The 21,807-nt window shown below is 36.5% G+C and overlaps 1 protein-coding gene across 5 annotated transcripts in view; it reads left to right on the top strand.

Annotated features, from left to right (window-relative positions):
* AK9 (adenylate kinase 9) overlaps window positions 1-21,807 on the top strand; it is an 87,895-nt gene that overhangs the window by 8,141 nt on the left and 57,947 nt on the right. For 4 of the 5 annotated variants that reach the window (XR_011557404.1, XM_070733332.1, XM_070733331.1 and 1 more), the window contains exons 3-14: window positions 94-157; window positions 5,212-5,264; window positions 5,746-5,842; window positions 7,516-7,628; window positions 7,907-8,098; window positions 9,042-9,161; window positions 10,782-10,856; window positions 13,101-13,199; window positions 14,877-15,016; window positions 15,095-15,275; window positions 16,554-16,698; window positions 17,103-17,222. Coding sequence is in view for 4 of the 5 variants with exons in the window: in XM_070733332.1 (XP_070589433.1) it covers window positions 94-157; window positions 5,212-5,264; window positions 5,746-5,842; window positions 7,516-7,628; window positions 7,907-8,098; window positions 9,042-9,161; window positions 10,782-10,856; window positions 13,101-13,199; window positions 14,877-15,016; window positions 15,095-15,275; window positions 16,554-16,698; window positions 17,103-17,222 (1,399 nt within the window). In the remaining variant the exon portion in view is untranslated. Of the gene's footprint in view, window positions 1-93; window positions 158-5,211; window positions 5,265-5,745; window positions 5,843-7,515; window positions 7,629-7,906; window positions 8,099-9,041; window positions 9,162-10,781; window positions 10,857-13,100; window positions 13,200-14,876; window positions 15,017-15,094; window positions 15,276-16,553; window positions 16,699-17,102; window positions 17,223-21,807 lie in introns of those variants that run through there. The other variant, XM_070733334.1, reaches the window with a different exon arrangement.

The raw sequence follows: 21,807 nt of genomic DNA, 5'->3' as shown, positions 1-21,807 counted from the left end.
TTTCAGTTTTCATTGTTTCATTCTAAGTTATTACATTTGAAGTACTTCATTCTACTTTTAATAATCCTTTTCTTTTTGTTTTCTCATTTTAAGGGTGTTGGGAAGAAAACATTAGCTAAAAAAATAGCCCAGTTTTGGAAGTGCACTCTTGTAGATGGTAAATATAAAAACTATATTTATTTTATTGTATTTCATTCTATGCATGCTTGTATAATTCCTAACATTCCAGAGACCTATTTAATTAAAGAAAAGTTTGCAACATTTTCATGAACTAACATATCAATTCAGAAAAGTTTGAAAATGTATATTCTTCTTCTGTTGGAGAGATTTGAATTTTTAGCAGATACCACTAGGAATCTTAACATATTTCTATAAAAATGAAGTACCAAAAATGGGAAAATGGAATCTAATGCTTTGGAACTTGACTTCTGATGGTGAAATAAGATATTTTCCAACCATCCCTCTTCAAAAAACTTATTTTAAAGATATAAAAGCTAACTTTTTCCTACTCATTTATAGGTAGTATCAATAGCAACATAGACAATATCCATATTACACATAAAGTATAATATAGAAAACTACTTAAAACAGCAAGAAAAAAATAGTCCACTCTATAAATATTTGTACCATCAATCTCTGCATTAAAAAATATATTCTATCTATGATTTTTGTGTGATTTAATGTGTATCCTACTTTCCATACTCCAATGTTGTCTCATTATGGTCATACAAATATAACAGATACAAATTTAAGATCACCAGTTGCAATATATCTTTTTTTTAATGAATCCTAACTAAGTCAGTAACCGTGACTTTGGTAAAAGTCTACGGAGAGGGGCGGCATACAAATCTAATAAATAAATAAAATAGGAAAGAAAAAAATATTGTAATAGCATGTAATTTTTTATTAAGGGGTTAATAAATTGCTTCTGCTAATCTCTGGACTAGTCATAGATCTTCACTGTATGAAAAGGAAAAATGAAAAAAAAAGAGTTGGATCAGAGTGTTTTTTTTTAAAGTGAATATGAGACCAATAGAAAGAGGACATAAAAAGTTTTCTGTATACAGTATTTGTGCAATATTCCCTTAGTCTTGTGGAGGATACACCTTTAAATCTTATACAAATTTTCTCCTAGCTACCTCAATTTCAGTAATCTGAAGATTTTCTTCAAGATATTTACCAACAATGTATGACTAAAACATGCTTGAGTCCAGCCTTTCCCATTCCACTTAAACTTCCCTTGCCATGATTAATTCACCTAGGGAGTGTGGGATAACTGAAATGATTAGAGGGAAATATAAATTCTCTATCAGGTACAGCTTTCAGAAATCTATTTTGATTTTTAAATTAAGTTCTCCTCAGGCATATTCTGTTCTATAGAGAGACTACCTGACTTTTGGAAGCAGTAGTTTTCACATTAAATTTGCAAGAGTGAATAAAAAATGTAGCACAGCAAGCTAATGATTGGATTCTGGCTTGTTCCTTTAAGATTAATTTGGCATCAGCAGGTTTCTGAATAAAAACCTAAAACTATGAGGCAGCATGTACCTGATTTTCCAGGTTGTTCCCAGAAGCACCACTTCTTTGAAGTGCTATCATTAGAACATAATTACAGTGATTTCCAAAGAATCCTGCGGTAGGACTAAAATTTCTGAATTTTTAAAATGGCAATATTATTTTATTTAAGTTCTGAAAGGTAAATTGTTTCTATGAACATGCTCTTGCTACCTGCTACTTTAAAATTAGAGCAGGTAACAATTAGAACAACATGGGAGCCCTCTGGTGGCTCAAAATATCTTTTATTTTGTGGAAATCATGATCAACTCCTGGATTATGAAGCACACAGAACTATAATTATATTTATTTAAATAGGAGTTTTAATGACAATGATAATCATCAGTCCATGGTGTGCACTCTGGAGATATAGAGTTAGCTTTAGAGAAAAATACAGTACATTGACTCTTTCTTCTCCAATTGTAATAGTTGGAAAGAAAAAAGAAATGAAAATATTTAATATTATTTTAGAATACTTTGCTAACATTTGGACTCTGGTCAAATTATAATAAGAAGATATAATACAGCTATTATACAGTTATTGTCCAGTTGCAATAGTTCATTTAGTGACTATTTGAAGTTACAGTGGCACCAAAAAAAGTGACTTATGGCCGTTTTTCCCACCATCTGGTGAGATGATAAGAGTTCAGACTTTTGGAACTGACTCATATTTATAATGGTTGCAATGTCCCAAGGTCATGTGATTACCTTTTATATCTTTCTGAGAAGCAAAGTCAATGTGAAGGCAAGATTTGCTTAGCAACATGTTACTAACTTAACAACTGTGGTGATTTCACATAACTGTGGCAAGAAAGGGCAAACTTCACTTAACAACTCTCTTGCATAGCAAGAGAAATGTTGGGCTCTATTGTGGTTATAAGTCCAGGACTCCCTGTATTAGACATGCAATTATGCTGGAGTCATTATAAATAACAATAGAAACATAGAAGACTGACGGCAGAAAAAGACCTCATGATCCAGCTAGTCTGCCCTTATACTATTTTCTGTATTTTATCTTAGGATGGATATATGTTTATCCCAGGCATGTTTAAATTCAGTTACTGTGGATTTATCTATCACGTCTGCTGGAAGTTTGTTCCAAGGATCTACTACTCTTTCAGTAAAATAATATTTTCTCATGTTGCTTTTGATCTTTCCCACAACTAACTTCAGATTGTGTCCCCTTGTTCTTGTGTTCACTTTCCTATTAAAAACACTTCCCTCCTGGACCTTATTTAACCCTTTAACATATTTAAATGTTTCGATCATGTCCCCCCTTTTCCTTCTGTCCTCGTCCAGACTATACAGATTGAGTTCATTAAGTCTTTCCTGATACGTTTTATGCTTAAGACCTTCCACCAGTCTTGTAGCCCGTCTTTGGACCCGTTCAATTTTGTCAATATCTTTTTGTAGGTGAGGTCTCCAGAACTGAACACAGTATTCCAAATGTGGTAGTGTAGAAGTGTATTAGTTATTTGGAAACACATTTTGATTCTTGGCCAATTAATGTGCATTTAAAGCATATCTGCAAACTCTGCTTAACGAAGATCAAAAAGGTTAGCATGAAAAAGAAGAAACCAGAGGAAAGGCCCTGAGTAACATTACCTATCCCCATGATGGCGAACCTATGGCACATGTGCGAAAGGTGGCACGCAGAGCCATATCTGAGGGCACATGAGGCATTGCCCTATGTCAGCTCCAGTGTGCATGTGTGTACTGACCAGCTGGTTTTTAGCCTTCTGGAGGGCTACCCAGGCTTCAGGAAAGCCTCCAGAGCCTGGGGATCACGAAAAACAGTCCCAACAGGCCCACCAGAAGTTTATTTCCTAAGTTCGGAAATGAACTTCCGGTAGGCCCATTGAGCCACTTTTCCCTCTCCCCAGGCTTCAGGAAAGCCTCCAGAAAGCTCTTTTGGCACCCAAGCAAAAAAAGGTTTCACCATCACTGGCCTATCCTTTCCCTTCTAACTTCCCTCCATTTGATATCAGGTATCATCAATGTATGAAAGTAGAGTAACAGTACTCTTCTCACCTCTTGATCATAATTTATTTGAAGAATTCACACATACACAGAGTGAGAGAATTGGAGAATGAGAGCTGCCAACCACAATTTTTGGTTAATTTCTGTGTAGGACATTTTAAAATATAAAAAGTAAAAAAGCGAACAAAGCCCATTCTTCCCAAAAAAAAATTTTTTACAAAAAAACCCAAGTATTTTTGTTTTCATATGGAAATAGCTTCTGAATTTTGTGCTTGATGTGGAAAAGAATGTAATTTTGACTTTGGGTTTTATGGATTAGATTGATAGATCTTTATAGAAATGACTTCATATTATTATGGAAAAATAAAAAGCTGTGATTTGATGCTAAAAGCTTATTCTATTGCAATAGAGAGAGTTGGAAGTCAATGCTTCTTTTTCTTTTCTTTTCCCTACCTTTCCTCACTCCTCTTTCCCCTTTCCCTCTCACTGTTTTTTATTTACTTTTGTATTTTGTATTTTATAATACTTTATAACTTAATAAATAATGTTTATAGTTTAAAAAAATTACAATAGCAAGAGAGATGGTGGATGAAATAAATCTGTTTTTTAATCTTTCTTCCCTGTAAGCAATTAGTGAAGACAAATTTTTGTTGACTGACATTTGCATATAATAATAATAATAATAATAATAATAATAATAATTTATTAGATTTGTATGCCGCCCCTCTCCGAAGACTTGGGGCAGCTCACAACGATAATAATAACAATGTTACAATGGAACAAATCTAATATTAAAAAACATCTATCCTGTATCCACATTGTGATCTGCTTGATTTGATGCTAGCGTGATCCGTTTATGTTTCACTTCATGCAAAGCTATTTTATTTATATACCACTTAACATTACAAGCAGACTTAGAACTATGGTTTCTTTTACAAAGTGTTTTAATATTATCCCAACTATTGTCACATATCCGGGTTGTATGTGTGGATCCAACTCAATGACTCACACATTGTACAACTTCTCCAGACATTTTTGAATATTTAGAAGTTGTGTTCAGTGTCTTGTGTTATTTTCAGGGGGAAACTTGGCTACAGCACAGAAAGATAAATGTTCCTATTCACAGGAGATTAGATGTTACCTAACTAGACCAACACAAAATATGGCCACGTCATGGTTTCCACACTTATTATCTGCACTGTATTTATTATCTCTTTGTAGAGAGGATATACAACCAGGGGTGGCTTCCTACCAGTTCTAACTAATTCTTTAGAAATGTTAGTAGTTTGGCAATGACATCATGGAGCCAGTTCTGTTGGTATTTTCGTGGGCGCCACCATCTTAGATTTTGCTCCTGCGTATGTGCAGAAGCTAATCTTTGCTTCTACACATGCGCAGAAACTATTTTTTTTAATTGCTGCAGACACGCCCATGTGCACAGCGTGACCCTGAACAAACCAGCAGCAAAAGGATCCAGAACCCACCCCCATGTACAACCATCACTGCAGATGCATTTTCATGGGAAAGGAATGCATGAACTTCAATATTTTAAAAATGGTTTTGAATTGCCATTTAAAGTTATCTAAATTCTGTTTCGCATTATACAGCACTGCATATATACTGTGTATGCAAATAGCACGATCTAAACTTTTTTTCCTATGTGATATATTTTTTTAGCTTTTGAACTTATAAATGAAAACATGACAGCTGAAACAGAATATGGACTGAAGGTAAAGCCCGTACTTATTTATTTACCTGGATTTCGAGGTGTATTTTATTCCTTAGTGAAATTATAATTCTTTCAATAGGCACTATTAGTTGAAGCAAACATCAGCTCAGAACTTTGAATTATTGCAATTGATTGGATTTGAACTATGGGTAATGTACTAAGTGCAGTAGTGGACCACATGTTTTGCATACAGGTTCATTTTTGGGCATCTCCAGTGTAAGACAACGCAGAAGATAATATACAGTAAAATAATTTATACTTAAGGAGGTGCTATAAAAGAAAGTAGAAAGAAAGAGAGAGGGGGAGGGGGGGAGAGAGAGAAGCAAAAAATTGTGGGGGTTGTAGTCCAAAACATAAAAGAAGCATTATTGAGAACATTTGGATATTTTTTGATATGGTATAAGGCAACTGTGCACATTAATTATATATCCCCTGTTACATATTCTCAATGCAGTTCAATATTTTACATTGTTCTCCCTAAGTGTAAGGACCTGCTTTACAATGGTCAAAATGTTCCTGAAGAGTTGGTGATAAAGATGCTTATGATCAAGCTGGACTCACCAGAAATTAATCACTTCGGTATGGGTTGCTGCATCTTCTTTTTTCCACTATCTATTAAGTAAGCTCATCATAATCCTAGAAATATATGCCTCTGACTAATTTATTTGTCTTGTCTATTTCATGGATTGTATGGGATTTAGAAAGCTAGTTTAGTGTAGTGGATAAGGCATTACGCTAGAAACCAGGACACTCTGAGTTCTGATCCTGCCTTGGACATAAAGCCATCTGGATCACCTTAGATCAGTTACTTTCTATCTGCCTTAGAAAAGAGGTAATTGCTAGCCACTTCTGCAGCATCTTGTCAGGACAACTTCAGGGACATATCCAGGCAGTCTCCAAAAATTGGACAAATGTTAACAGAAGAAATAAAAAGAGCCAATATTGGATAGTGGTTAAGGCATAAGGCTAGAATCCAGGAAACCTGAAATTTTGGTCTCTCTTTAGGCATTAAACCTGCTGGACTGGGCCAGACACTTTCTCTCAACTCTAGGAATGAGGACAATCTTGCCTAGTAAATAGCAGGAATTTGCCCAGGCAGTCTCGGATAATTGCAAGTGATTGAATTGGGGTGGTGGGGAGAGGGATTTAGAGGCCGTCCAATTCCCACACAAGTCTGGGTGGTTCTATAAAGCAGTGGGGGTTATATTGTTGTGTTAGTTCCTGAGTCCTTTGGGATTGGGCGGCATAGAAGTCGAATGAATGAATGAATGAATGAATGAATGAATGAATGAATGAATGAATGAATGAATGAATGAAATATTTGCTGACTTTGAGCATACATATTATGCAAAAAAAACACCCTAGTAAATTGTCCCCTGTCGTATTGTCTCTCCTATATCTCCTATATCTTTTCTTCTATCTTTTCTTCTATTCCTATATCTTCTGTTCTATTCTTTCTTTGATATATTTTGCTATGAGTATATCCTCTATCACCTTCATTGTGTATTAGACAAAATAAATAAGTAAATAAGTGTGTGAATGAATGAATGAATGAATGAATGAATGAATGAATGAATGAATGAATGAATGAATAAGATTAGCAAAGAAAGTGGAAGTTTTTAAGGTTGAAGGGAAAAAATGTTGGGTGGAACTAGTCTCCAGGTATGGGTTAAGACCGTTGTATGACCAATAAGGACACTTGGAGAAAGGGCATATTAGTAGGATCCAACGCCCAGTCTCTGGTTTACAGGAGACCATTGCTCTTTCAAAATTGGACACCTCTACAGACTTTTCCTCTTGCTTTAGGAAGAAAAATAAAAAGTGTAGTAAAGCCTACAGTATATGGAGACCAGAGGGGAGAGAGTACTTTCGTTCCTATTTCAAGGGACTGGTAGGTTCAGGCTGATTCTATGTTCTAGCTTATCAAATGGACTTCCAATAACATAGGTATTGAAATACTATACAACAGATTTGACACACTTTGAAACTGGTGTTGGACTAGAAGACCTCCAAGGTCCCTCCAACTTGTTATTGATCTAAGGGGAAAACATTGTTTTCATACATAAAGCTATTACTTGGTTGAAGACAAAATGAGGACACAGTGGTATAAAATGTTTCCAGGAATTGGTTGTACAGTGGTTAGATACAAATGAAGAAAGACCCAGAGTCATCCCAGAATTACTGTAAAATAAATGCTAAGTGTAGGTTCTTTAAGTACTGTATAAAAATATTTGCATTTCCCCTCCTTGCAGGTTATGTTCTCTGTGATTTCCCCTCTCTTTCTGAGGATTTCATGTCTATACCAGAACAAATAGATGTGATTAAAAATTTAAAATTAAAACCAGATTTCCTGATTAATATTAAGGTAATCGGCGTTTGAAAGTTCTTCGTAAATCCTCTATTTATTTTATATCTGTGTTTCATACTTTTACAAATTATGCTTCGTAGAGCCATTCTGGTCTCCTTTAAACCCATTGTCATAAAAGTAGAAGTTTCCCACTGTCTTATTAGTTTTAAACAAACCTCTACCAGAACATTAGCAATAAAAGCTCTCCTTCTAAGATCTTAGAAAGGAGCATTACAAAGTTATCTTATTGGATTTGGAACAACTTCCATCTCATAATGATCTGTTTTCCCCACTAGTGTCCTAACAATGACTTGTGTAAAAGAATCACTGGTCAAAGACAGCAGCCTGACACAGGACATATATTTAAAAGAGAAGATTGGGATCCTGATATTATTGAAAAGCGTAAGAAAAAGAAGAAAGAATTACATAAAGGTGAAGAAGATGATGAGGAAGCAGAAGAGGAAGAAGAAGAAGAGGAGACAAATGAGGTAGCTTTCCCATATTTTCTAAAAAGCCAATTATTTGTTTCAAATAAAAGAAAAGCTTGGATCATTCACAAATACAATGTTTAATATGTTTTTAAATAATGCAACATTCTTCTTTAATAAAGTTAATCAAATTAAGTTATACAATAGTTATACATAATACCCTAATTCTACATGATGCATTTTTTGGGGGAAATCCATTTTCATTTGTAACCATATTAAAACTTTATGTCTTTAATTAACAGTATTACTAACCCTTTATATTTATCAATTTAGATTTGAACTTTGTAGCCTTACTTTGAAGCAAAGAACTGGATGGGGTCTCCTCCCATTCCAAGTATAAAATTGTCTGGACTAGCAGAGTTCAATTTTAGCATTGAGAACAGCATCCTTCAGAAGTAGCAGCCTTATTTGGGTGATGCAGGGCAGGTTTTATGATACTCTCTCTCTGTGTCTGTCTCTCTGTGTTTCCCTCTCATCCATCCATTTGTCTGCATGCCTGCCTGCCTGCCTGCCTGCCTGCCTGCCTGCCTGCCTGCCTGCCTGCCTGCCTGCCTGCCTGCCTACCTACCTACCTACCTACCTACCTATCTATCTATCTATCTATCTATCTATCTATCTATTCTATCCTATATAATTCAGAATTTCCCAGCAGGAAATTATTTTTTTAAAAAAGCTTACAAATCACTTCAATTTAGTAACTGGAATTGCATATTTGTTCTGGAATAAAGTTTTATCAAAGGTTCATTTCACCCCATAACTAAGCCAGTCACAATTTCATTTTAGACAGTTGAAAATTGTTTTCACCTAAGTAATTTTGTTCTGCTGAGCATACAGCTAATGGTTATCATTTCCGATTTTACACATTCAGAGTGGGAAGTAGAACCAAGCTTTACATATGTATTTACATTATTTTAAAAAGGGTATTTTTTTTCCTTTCGTCTAGGCAGATCAAATTATGTTGACGGAAATTTTGCCAACTTTAGTGCAAAGGCCAGAAGATTTTCCAGAAAATGCACAAAAGAGAATTGAACTCTATAAAGATATTATGCTGCGTGCTCTAGAGGTAAGATAAGGATAATAATACTTTTTGTACTTTTTAGTACAACAATAACACCCAGAAGTAAGAAAAGAAAGGAAAAAATACCAGATATCAATGTTGTAACTTTTATTATTGCTAGTAAGCTTAGATAACTGTCTCACGAATCTATGAACTATATTATATTGATGGTAAAATCCATGAAATTTTAAGACCTAGTTTTACATATTACAACCAGGCATGGTTTGATTAATAATAGTTCATTGAATAAATCACAGTTGGCTGAATTTATAAGGTACTTTAAGCATGGAATTTATTTATTTATTTATTAAATTTATGTACTGCCGACCTGACTATCCAAAGTAACTCTTGGTGACTATGGCCCAACCTAATATTTTTGGAAGAGTTAAGACCAACTTCAGTGAGATAGTACTGCAGCATGGATAGGACTGTATTATATATGTGGATTTGAGAAATACCATTTTAAAAAATAAAACAATATTTAATCTTTTGGGAAGATTAAAGTGTGGTTTCCTCAAAGTAGCAGGAAACAACATTACAGGTTTTTTTATTAGAGGAGTGTTTGAAACTGCAAAGTTGGGGCAAGAGTAGAAGCCCATACTAAACCATAAAATGTGACATAGAGTCCAAAAGCTAAATCTACATATTTATTTATTTATTTATTCATTCATTCATTCATTCATTCATTCATTCATTCATTTATTGGATTTGTATGCCGCCCCTCTCCGTAGACTCGGGGCGGCTAACAACAGTGGTAAAACAGTAAAAAACTGTTTTTTTATTGTTTCTCCTCTACATTTTTTCTTATTTTTTATTTTTTATTAGGTTTTTGCCTTGTAATTTCAATTTTCAGTGATAGTACTACTGTATTTTTAAAAAGAGGATTTTCCCCCTTTTGATACTGCTGTATAGAAGACAGGGATCCTTATTTAGGCATCTGCTTTAAGAAGAAAAAGGGGAACAAAAGTAATCATGGTTTCCTCTAATCCTAGAATTAGTACTGCGGGAACCAAAATATAAAATATTTTTAAAATCAATTATATTCTAAAATACCTTGAATCTCTTTTAGAAATTTGGGAGGGAATTTCCTTTTTTCTTCATACGTCCATGTGCATTTATCAAAAAATAGGGAGGCATGAATAGTGGTTCTGTACTGGAGGCTTATGTTTGGAGCCAGAGTGTAGAGCTGTTGTTTGCCAAGCCATTGTATTTGGTTCTAGAACGGTCTTGCTTGCCACATGGACAGATTGTTGAATAGAACAATAAATTCAATATTGTCCTCAGTCAAGAAATATAATATGGACAATGTGGTTAAGGTAGATTTTGGCTCCTCTGCCAGTCCGACATCTCTTCTTTGTCAGATTCTAAGCTGTGTTTACTCATAAATAAATACAATGATGGAACTTATGCAGATCTGGTATAAGTGAAGTGTTTGTCTTCACATTCCTTGCCAAGTAAATATTACAGTTATAATAATACATGATATTAAGAAAAAGGTATGTCAAAAAAAAATAAAAATAGCAGCACAGATTTTTCCCTAGACATGTCAGTGCAATCATCTGAAGCAATGGGATCCGAATAAATCCAACCTATATATTCAGTTATATTTCTGATTTAAAATTTCAGGAATTAATGGCTGACCAGGACTCTCAGTATCTTTTTGAATTGGACGGAAACAAGACTGTAGATGAACTTTTTAAAGTAAGTCAAGAACACACACTTATTTTCAATGCCAATTTTATACAACCTCATTCCAGTTTCAACCCTGCCTCCTTTAAGGCAACAGGGTTTCTACAAATTGGCAATGAGTTTTCTGTCTCTATCCTATATGTACAACAGTTAAATATTTTGATGATACTAGTATTATTATGATATTAATATATCTATTAATGACCTTTTAGAAATTAGAGAACTACATTTCCCACCTGCTATCTTTTATTGAGCAAGTTGTTTCTTTAAAAACCCTGCTGTTCTGTTTGGGTCGTATGTGACCCGGAGCCAAGTTTGAGTCCCTGTAAAAAAAATTTCCCTGCATATCTAAAACTTGAAATTTCATGACTTTTCATCATTTCAGGGGTTCTCTGTATGAGAATTTTTTTTGGGGGGTGGGGGGTTTCTTTCTTGCTGAAAAACAAAAAGTCACAGTTGTTGTGTTCCCAGGTCACCCTGACCCGGACCGAAAACTCTTCATTTGAAGTGCTTATGTTTGGTCAATTTGAATACTTTTTTCACTTTGAAAGTAGTCTGAACATTTCTGCACACAATGATATGAAAATTGAAATGAAAAATGTAATTCTTATTGGTTTATTTTGCTGATAGAATGCCCCCCCCCCCCGTTTTTGTGAAATATTTTTCAATTTATGGATAGTTTTGCTTGCAAAATGTGTTCAATTTTACTAAAGTTGGTGTGGAATTGGTAGTTTGAACATTTCTGAATATAAGAAAAATATAAATGAACTGAAAGAAATGTTTCTTATTGGTTGTTTACAATCATAAATAAGCCCCCCCCCCCCCCTTGGCTGCTTGCAAACATTTTCACTTTATATTTACGCAGGCTTCAAATCCGAAATATTTTTAATATCTTATGCATTCATTTACTCAATTTAACATTGCTGATCATCAAAACAATATTTTTGGGGTGGTGGCTAATTCTTTTCTGGGCAAAAAAAAAAAACCACGTCGAGTTTGTTTCTGGTCGTATATGACTGGACCAAAAAGAATTTTTTTAGGTACTTGAATTTGGTCTTTTTGGAAAACTTTTTCCACTGGAAAACTAGTTTGAACATTTATGAACATAATGATATGAAAATTGAACTGAAACAAATGAGGCTTATATTTTTATTTTGATCAAAAAGCCCCTCCCCCCATGTTTTCTGAATTTTGTGTCAATTTATATTTTTTTAGGCTACAAATTTCTAAGGAATATTCCCCCAAAAGTTTTGATATACTAAATTGAACAATCCTGAACATATGAAAAATAGAAATGAACTGAAAAAAAATATTCTTATTGGTTTATTTTTGCCACAAAAGGGCCACCACCACCACCACCCCGGCCTTGCTGTGTGACATTATTTTCACTTTTTATATATATTTGGCTAGAAATATTTGGAATATCCTTTTGAAAAGCAAGCATATTGTAGCCAGACAACTAATTTTATGAAAGAAATCCATTTTACTAAAACCAAGTACGTAAGTTTGAAATTAACAGCATAATTTTTATATAAATTGAAATAGGGGGGGGGAGAGACTTTTATGTGCAAAATAAATGAATATGCATCATTTTTTCCAGTTCAATTTTCATATCATTATGTTCAGAAATGTTCAATCTACCAATCCCACCCCAACTTTAGTAAAATAGAATGTATTTTGCAAGCAAAACTATCCATAAATTGAAAAATATTTCACAAAAACAGGGGGGCACGTATTTCATCAGCAAAATAAACCAATATGCATAAATTTTTCCAGTTCAATTTTCATATCATTATGTTCAGAAATGTTCAAGCTACCAATCCCACACCAACTTTAGTAAAATAGAATGCATTTTGCAGGCAAAATTATCAATAAACCTAAAGAAAATTCACAAAAACGGGGGGGAAGGCACATTTATGTGCAAAATAAACCAATAAGGATTAATTTTTTCAGTTCAATTTTCATTCCATTGTGTGCAGAAATGTTCAAACATGTTTCCAGGTGAAAAAAGCTTTCAAAAAGACCAAATGTAAGTACCTAAAATGATCAATTTGCAGTCCGTGTCAAATAGACCCGGGAACATAACATTAGGGAGTTTTTTTGAACAGAACTGCAGGGTTAAAAAATTGGACTGAAGTACTCTTTCAAACTGGCTTTATATTTCAAAACCAAATATTTATGTATTTATTTATTTATTTATTTATTTATTGGATGTATGGATATTTTATGCACAAACTGTTCTGTGGTTTTGCTCAGTCAGTAATAACCCGCCTTGAATCCATGGGCCAACGGCATGGAGCTCTTATAACCAAGCTTCAGGGTGCGGACGAAGAAATGTTAGATGGCCTGGAAAATGTAAGTGTAACATTTGTAGGACAATTTCCTATTGGTTGCTAGTAGAAATAGCATACAGTCATATTAAAAAGAGTGTTGCTATAAATGCTGATAATAGATTGTCCTTGCTCATAGCAGACTAAAGACAGGACCATCTTCTGCCTCATACATCCCAGCATCTGGTAAGTTCCCACAGAATCGGCCTTCTCCAGTTCCCATCAGCCAGGCAATGTCATCTGGCGGGACCTAGGGGAAGAGCCTTTTCTGTGGCAGCCCCAGCTTTCTGGAATGAGCTCCCCTCAGAGATCTGTACTACCCCGACTCTCCCTGCCTTATGTAAACTTTTAAAGACCCATTTCTGCTGGTAGGCCATTGAAACACCTTGCCCCACCCAATGAATGAATGTGAAATAGATGATGAATGACTCTGTTGTTAACTTTTTAATTATGGGAGTTTTAAGCTGTAAATTTTATTTAGATTTCTACATGTTGTGAGCCACCCTGGGTCTCAGGAAAAAGGCGGTATACAAATCCAATTAATAGATAGACAGACACAGACAGACAGACAGACCTTGAAATAATGCCTAAGTGTTTCCATAAAACGTATCAGGAAAGACTTGATGAACTCAATCTGTATAGTCTGCAGGACAGAAGGAAAAGGGGGGACATGATCGAAACATTTAAATATGTCAAAGGGTTAAATAAGGTTCAGGAGGGAAGTGTTTTTAATAGGAAAGTGAACACAAGAACAAGGGGGCACAATCTGAAGTTAGTTGGGAGAAAGATTAAAAGCAACATGAGAAAATATTATTTTACTGAAAAAGTAGTAGATCCTTGGAACAAACTTCTAGCAGACGTGGTTGGTAAATCCACAATAACTGAATTTAAATATGCCTGGGATAAACATATATCCATCCTAAGATAAAAATACAGGAAATAGTATAAGGGCCGACTAGATGCATCATGAGGTCTTTTTCTGCCGTCAGTCTTCTATGTTTCTATGATACAAGCAGATAACTGGGCTTTCTCATTCCTCTATTGCTATTCCTTGTTATTGTTTATCCTGTGCTATTTGTTTTTATATTATTTTATCCTACCTTTACGTTTTTTTAAAAAATCAGGCAGTGAACATGTCTAATAATCTCTCCTCATATTTTCCCCACATAAGAGTAATCTTATGTGATGGTTTGGGCTGAGAGGGTGGGACTGGCCCAGTCACCCAGCTGCATTTCATTTCTTCGGCAGAAGGACTCATGGTCTCCCTGCTTCTAGGCCAGTGCCTTAACCATTACACCAAACTGACTACAGTATAAGTAAAATATTCTCACATTTCATTTTTAAGAAAAATCCTAAAAATATTCTGATAAGAGCTTATATGTAAACTTTTCATATTGTCACTGAGCCGTGTTAGCACAGTGGTTAGAATGCGGAATGGCAGGCTATTTTGCAGTTCGATTCTCCCAGCTGAGGGTTGACTCAGCCTTCCATCCTTCTGAGGTCAGTAAAATGAAGGCCCAGATTGTTAGGGGCAATATGCTGACTCTGTAAAACTGCTTAGTTGAGGGGCTTTTCTTTTAACTTTCAGCAGCATGGTTAAAAGTAGTGATGTTTGAAAATAGGGGATAGTAAAATACCCATCACTTTTCAGTACAATATGTTTTTCAGTGGCTTCCATTGTTTTCTTCATTTTGGCCCTCAGGGTGAACTTTTTCGGGTGCTTGCATCCTATAAACTTGTAGGACCTAGATATCGATGGCATCGCAGCAAATGGGGCCGAGCATGTCCTGTGGCTTTAAAAGATGGCGACATTATCATGGGAAGTGCAGACAATGCTGTTAGGTAAGTAGAACTTTGTTACCCTTAATTCAAAATCCATTTTTCCAAGGTTGTAGTTCTGTATTTTTGCTTCCTTTGTAGCTTCTTAGGTAAGATGTACCTGCTTTCTACAGAAGACACATTGAAACAATTCATGCTGAATCCTCGTCCCTACCTGCTTCCACCTATGCCACTTCCACCTTGTAAAGTAGTGATAATGGGCTCTCCACTATCTGGGAAAACAACCTTGTGTGAGTTGCTTGCAAAGCATTATCAGGGACAGGTGGGTATAAATTCACATTAGTATCAAAATCTCAAAGTGCAGTGATCCCTTGACTTTCGCAGGGGATACGTTCCAAGACCGCCCGCGAAAGTCACATATCCACGAAGTAGAGACGCTCTCTTCCTTCCTTCCTCCCCCTCCCTTCTCCATTTCTGGTTTTACTTATCTCCAGAACCCACAGGGGCAACGGGGCAGCAAGCTGGGGACTTTGCTGTGCTCGCTGCGGTGGCACTGGGTAGCAGTAAGGCTCGGATTCAAGTGGAGCGTACTAATGCTCTGAGAATTAAAGGAGAGGGATTGGGAGGCTGGGGCAGAAGCGGAGCTTTTATTTAAAGAAGCAGGATGGCTGGTGGGGGAGGAGGAGAGTTAAAATGCACAGTATTGTACATCGGGCGGCCCCAGAAAACCCTTGGTGTGCAAAAAAACACGGAGAATTTTTTAAATAATATTTTTTGAAAAATCATGATAGATTTTTCGTGAATGTCGGACCCGCGAAAGTCAAGGGAACACTGTATACCTTATCTAAATAGAAGACTTTAAAAAAAAAGTTTTATTAGTTTTTCCAAATTTTAAAAACATTTCTATAGTTTAATACATAATTTAATAATGCCTGTTTATAGTATATGTTTATAGTATATCTTATTTAAATAGAAGACTCTTAAACATAATGACTTTGACAACCAAGAGCTTAATACAGGACCACAAAGAGTATACATATCACTGAAACTGGGAATTGGGATTCCTAATTATTCTGGGAGACCAATTATTAAAGGCCAGGTAAATTATCCTTGGATTATTTTGTCACCTGATTCTGTTGAGCCCTATAAATGGCAGCTCAAAGTTTCTTGCTTTTAAAAGTGGCACCAGACAATAGCAATAGTGGGGAAAGATTTTAGAAAACCTTTAATTTATTTATCTATGTATTGGGTTTCTATATCAACTCTTCTCTAGTGATCAGGAAAGTTTACATGGGCAACTGCTTTCATACAATTTATTAAATTTTTGCCACCCATTTCCTCTATAGAGAGACTCTGGGAATGTGCAGACACAAAGTTAAGCATGCAGAGAAAAAATGACGTTCAATAATGTTTTCATATTCAAATATAACAAGATTAATTTTTTAAAAAAATGAAATATTCATTTTCACTATGAAAGTTAAAAAATGAAACCGAGGGGGGGGGCAGTATTAGGGCTAGGGCTGTTAAAGAAAGAAACTGGACACTAGCAATGTATCTGCCTCATCCCCCCTAAGACGCCATGTTCATTCGTTTTCTGTAGGTTCTTAACATGGAAAGTCTCCTGAAAGTCCGTTATGAACAAGCAAGACTAGAACTCATTGAGCAGACCCGAGCTGATGCAATCCTGGTAGGCATTGCCAGAGTGAAAGAGAAAATGGAAATGGAGCAGCAAATGAGAGACCAAGGTGAGACGGTTCCATGTCAAAGCATTGTTTAAATTGTTTCGATTCATAAGTTATGTAAGAATGTTTCTGCAAGGACTTGCTGAATGAAAGAACGAATATTGCAGTGATTGAATGCAAGCAGTGAATTGCTATTTAAAATGAGAAGAATGAGGTCATTTTTTTTTCTGTTCTCCGTTGGGATGATGTTGTTTTTAACATTTAAATATTTTCTTGGTAAGGTAAAATAATGAAGAGATGAGGAAGCACAACCAAAACTATAACATTTTCTAAAATTATCAAAACAAATACGCAAAATTTAGTACTTAATGCAATTTGTTGAACATCTATCGTGTTTATTAAGATCTAAAATTGTCTGAAATGTTTCTTTAATAGAAATACTTTGTTAATTGTTTTTTTAAAAATAGCTGAACTATACACCCAAGAGTCCAGTGAGGGGGAACTGGAAAATGAGGAAGAGGAGGGCACTGCCACAGAGGATAAAAGTTCAGTCCCACCCAGTGTTTCAACAGTTGCTAGCGCAAAAGGTAATCTAAGGATTTGATTTTTCATACGTTCTATAGAAGACTAGGATATGCCCACAGAGCTCTTCTTGCAAAGTGAAATAAGCCCCATCCTTGGTGTCTAGTTGTTTAGGTTGTCAGAAGACTTGTGATACATTTTCTTTTGATACGGATATAAACCTGGCATTAATTCTCCATTGTTGTAATGTGATAAAGTGCTGGTGGGGGGAGTGGGGGGTTTCAAAACTTTTTACTACTGGTTCTGTGGAGGTGGCTTGGTGGCCGTAGTGTGGCTTGGTGGGCGTGGCTTGGTGGGTGTGGCAGGGGAAGTATACTGCAAAATCTCCATTCCTTCCCCACTCCAGGGGAAGTTTATTTCAAAATCCCCATTTCCTCTAGATCTGCTGGGACTTGGGAGGCAGAGAATAGATGGGGCGGGATCAGTCAGAGGTGGTATTTACTGCTTCTCCAAACTACTCAAAATTTCCACTACCGGTTCTCCAGAACTGGTCAGAACCTCTGAAACCCACCTCTGGGTGGGTGTAGGTGAATATTTTCATTGGTAAAAGAAAGTGCCTACATGTTCAAAATGATCTGATCAAACAGGACAGGATTTTTTTTCTAATACAGAAGCATTATTTGTATATGTACATTTGTAAGTGGTTTTTAACACTCTATATCAGTGATGGCAAACCTTTTTTTGTTTCACATGCTAAAAAGGGATGCAGGGGGTTGCGGGCAGGCAGGCCCACATTCATAATTTCATTCGTATCCCCCCACACATGCATGGATGACACACACACACTGATAAATCAGAAGAGTACAAACATAACACACACCACTCCCAGGGGAAGAGCCTTCTCTGTGGCGGCCCTGGCCCTCTGGAACCAACTCCCCCCAGAGATTAGAATTGCCCCCACCCTCCTTGCCTTTCGTAAGCTGCTTAAAACCCACCTCTGCCGCCAGGCATGGAGGAATTGAGATCCTCTTTCCCCCTAGGCCTTTACAATTCTATGCATGGTATGTATGTATGTATGATTGGTTTTTATAATAATGGGTTTTTAACTGTTTTTAGTATTGGATTATTGTTATGTGCTATTTTATTACTGCTGTTAGCCGCCCCGAGTCTGCGGAGAGGGGCGGCATACAAATCCACTAAATACAATACAATACAATACAATACATGATGCCATGCCTGTTTTTCACTCTCACCAGACTTCAGAGCCTTTCTAGGAGCCCAAGGAGGGCGAAAACAGCCTTTCCCACCCCACCCTCCAGAGACCAGAAATGGCCCATTTGCCAACTTCTTCAAGTTGGGAAACAGGCCATTTCTGGCCTCTGGAGAGACCTCCAGGGGGGGGGGGGTGGAGAAGGCCATTTTCACCCTCTCCGGGCTTGGAGAAAGGCTCTGGAGCTTGGGAAGAGCAAAAAACAGGTCCCCCCCCACCTGCCTCCAGAGGCTGAAAACAGACTATTTTCCTATTCCTAGTGGGCCCAGAAGACCCAAAAATCAGTTGGCTGGCACGCCCGTGTGCACCAGACCTGAATTCACATTCCCACCAATATGGCTCCACGTGCCACTTGTGGCATGCATGCCATAGGTTCGCCATCACAGCTCTGTATGGTCCCAATCCTGAAGCTGAGATTTTACAGTTGTACATTGAATGATTACAGTGTTCACTCACTTTCCGCAGGGGATGCGTTCCGAGACCGCCCGCGAAAGTCGAATTTCCGCGAAGTAGAGATGCGGAAGTAAATACACTATTTTTGGCTATGGACAGTATCACAAGCCTCCCCTTAACACCTTAAACCCTAAATTGCAATTTCCCATTCCCTTAGCAACCATTTAGATTATTGCTCACCATGTTTATTTATTAAAGTTTATTAAAAAAAATATTTATTAAAAGACGAAAGTTTGGCGAAGACATATGACGTCATCGGGTGGGAAAAGCCGTGGTATAGAGAAAAAACCCGCGAAGTATTTTTTAATTAATATTTTTGAAAAACCGTGGTATAGACTTTTCGCGCAGTTCGAACCCGTAAAAATCGAGGGAACACTGTAATTGATCTAATTAATAATAGGAGACAATAATTTACTGATATATGAAGTAACAACAACTAAGTTCAGACTTTTCACAGACATTCTTTCTTCCATTGTTTTATGAAAATAAGAAGCCTTTGTTTCCTTTTACTTTTGCCACAGTTCCCTGTGGTCTTAGAGGCCAGGAGGTTATTTGTTTATTTAAATCATCCAAATCCTGAAACTATGATTTATACTTAATTTGTTATTATTTAATTGAAATTTAAATAAACTACAGGTAAAGTTGTTTTTCAGTCTTTTTCTCTAGTATATAAAAGGAAGAAGGGGAAAATATATGCCATGCTTTATTTCTTAATCTTAAATTGTTTTCGTTTATATCAAAGGAGGATAATCATAATTACAAAAAATGATAATGTAACAGTAAATAAGATATACTGTAATAGATAATAGACAAATTATTTATATTTTATCTGGAATGTGAAAGCAGATCTGATATCCATGCAAGTCCATTTTGAGGATACCAATTACATATGCTTGTACTATATTTTATGATTCATGATAATGCCCAACTGGTTCAAGCAACCAGACATCAGTTTAAGTCTGGAATCCTATTCCAATTCTCTAGGATTAAATTCCACTGAATTCACTGAGACTTACTTCTGGGTAATCCACCTGTTAGAGTGTGATGTAAGTCAACATTCCTTAAACTTTTGTTAGCTAAAATTCATTTATGGGTTTTTTTGTTTTAATTTTCTCTCAAATTCTCTCCCATTCTGTTCTGTCTCAGTATCGAGCCCCCCAAAATAAGATGCACAACACCAGATTTAGTATTAAAAGTTTCACTACTTACAAAAGTCTTAGCAGTTTGAGTCTTTTTAAAAAAGAGAATAAAATCTAATAAATGCTTCTCCATGCTGATTATAATACCTTAGCAGCAGGCCAGAGTTCCAAGAACAGGTAAGCACAATAGTAATACTAGATTGTAGCAAAGTTCCATATCGTAGACTTACAGAGGTTGGGTGATGTTGTACATACTCCTGATCAGTGGGAGGATGATGAAGATATTAAGGACTCAGATTCAGATAGTGTTTATGAATTAGTGGGGGACCCGGGGTTACAGGTAATAGAACAGGTGGGAGGCCAGCCACAGGATGGGGCTATGAGTTCAGGATCTAGCGAGGGAGAATCAGACGCTCGCTGGGTTAGCCATAAATTCAGAAGGGTCCATAAACGTAGAGAACAGAGATCTGGAAGAAGATATTAAGGAGAGGAATGGGTTAAATACTGTAGTGATGTATTTGGCACGTCAGGGTGTCAGTGGAGAAGAAAGGTGGAGTTTCAACATTGCCGAAGGGAAACTGGATGTGTTTTTGCCGCGTTAAAGTAAGCAAAAGGATTCTGTGTTGTTAACCGCCAGTTCTGTTGTTTTTTAAAGTCATGCTGTTAGGAAAATAAATCTTGTTAAGTGGAGCAGGAGAAGGAATGTGAGAAATGCAGCTAAGAGAGATGACCGAGTTTCTTTATTCATGAAATGATGCATTTAATAAGAGTTATTTGTAATTGCTAAATTTCTACCAGAAACCAGAACAGGTGAAAGCCAGGAACTAATTAATGCAGACAAGAATGTGATTCTTTTGAAACATAAGCCGAAGACAAGAGCTGGAACAAGATTCTGGAATGAACTGCATTGTCCTCTGCACCAAAGTGTCACATGACTCCTCCTTAAATAGCCTGAGGGCATGGCCCAATAGCCAGTAGTGCTACTCAGGAAGAAGCCTCCTCCTGAGTAACCTCTCTTGCCTCCATAGGCCCTGTGAATCTTAGCATCAAGAAAAGGCTCCTCCTCTTCTGAGTCACTCATCTCAGGAGGTGCAGAAGGCCCTGGTTGCTCTTCAGCCTCTGACACCATGGCCTGTTCACTGTCAGTCTCAGGTGCCAGGAACACAGTCGCTTGTACCCCGCCTCCACTGTCTCTTAGTCCTCTGGATCCATTGCTAACTGTGCAGGACGCAAACGGGCCACAACACATTCTTTGTTTCTCAACTGCAAATATTTATCTTTTTAGAAAAATCTAATAAACAGTGGAGAAAAAAGGATTCAGTAGTATATGCAAGGTATGGCACAGGAGAGAAAAATTAACCCTCTCCTACATTATTCTCCTGATCTAAATTTTTGTACCAAAATTGGGAATGTTGTTCTTTTAAAATACATACAGGTAGTCAACTTACAACAGTTTGTTTAGTGACTGTTTGAAGTTACAACATCACTAATAAAAATGTCTTATGACTGTTTATCACACTTACAACTATCACTGCATCCCCACAGTCAAGATCAAAATTCAGACACTTGGCAAATGACTCATATCTATGATGGTTGTAGTGTGCTGGGGTCATGTGGTCAACTTTCTGATGAACAAAGTCAATGGGGAAGCTAGATTCACCTAAAAACTATGTTACTAACTTAACAAGATAGTGGTATCATAGCCAGAAAGGGAATACTTAAAATTCTATTCTCTATATCCTGCATTAACGATTATGCGACGCCGCAAAGTCCCTGAGGGGATCAAGG

This window comes from Erythrolamprus reginae, chromosome 1 (genome assembly GCF_031021105.1).
Source record: "Erythrolamprus reginae isolate rEryReg1 chromosome 1, rEryReg1.hap1, whole genome shotgun sequence".
Taxonomy (NCBI): domain Eukaryota; kingdom Metazoa; phylum Chordata; class Lepidosauria; order Squamata; family Dipsadidae; genus Erythrolamprus; species Erythrolamprus reginae.
This window is presented reverse-complemented; position numbering and strand designations above follow the sequence as displayed.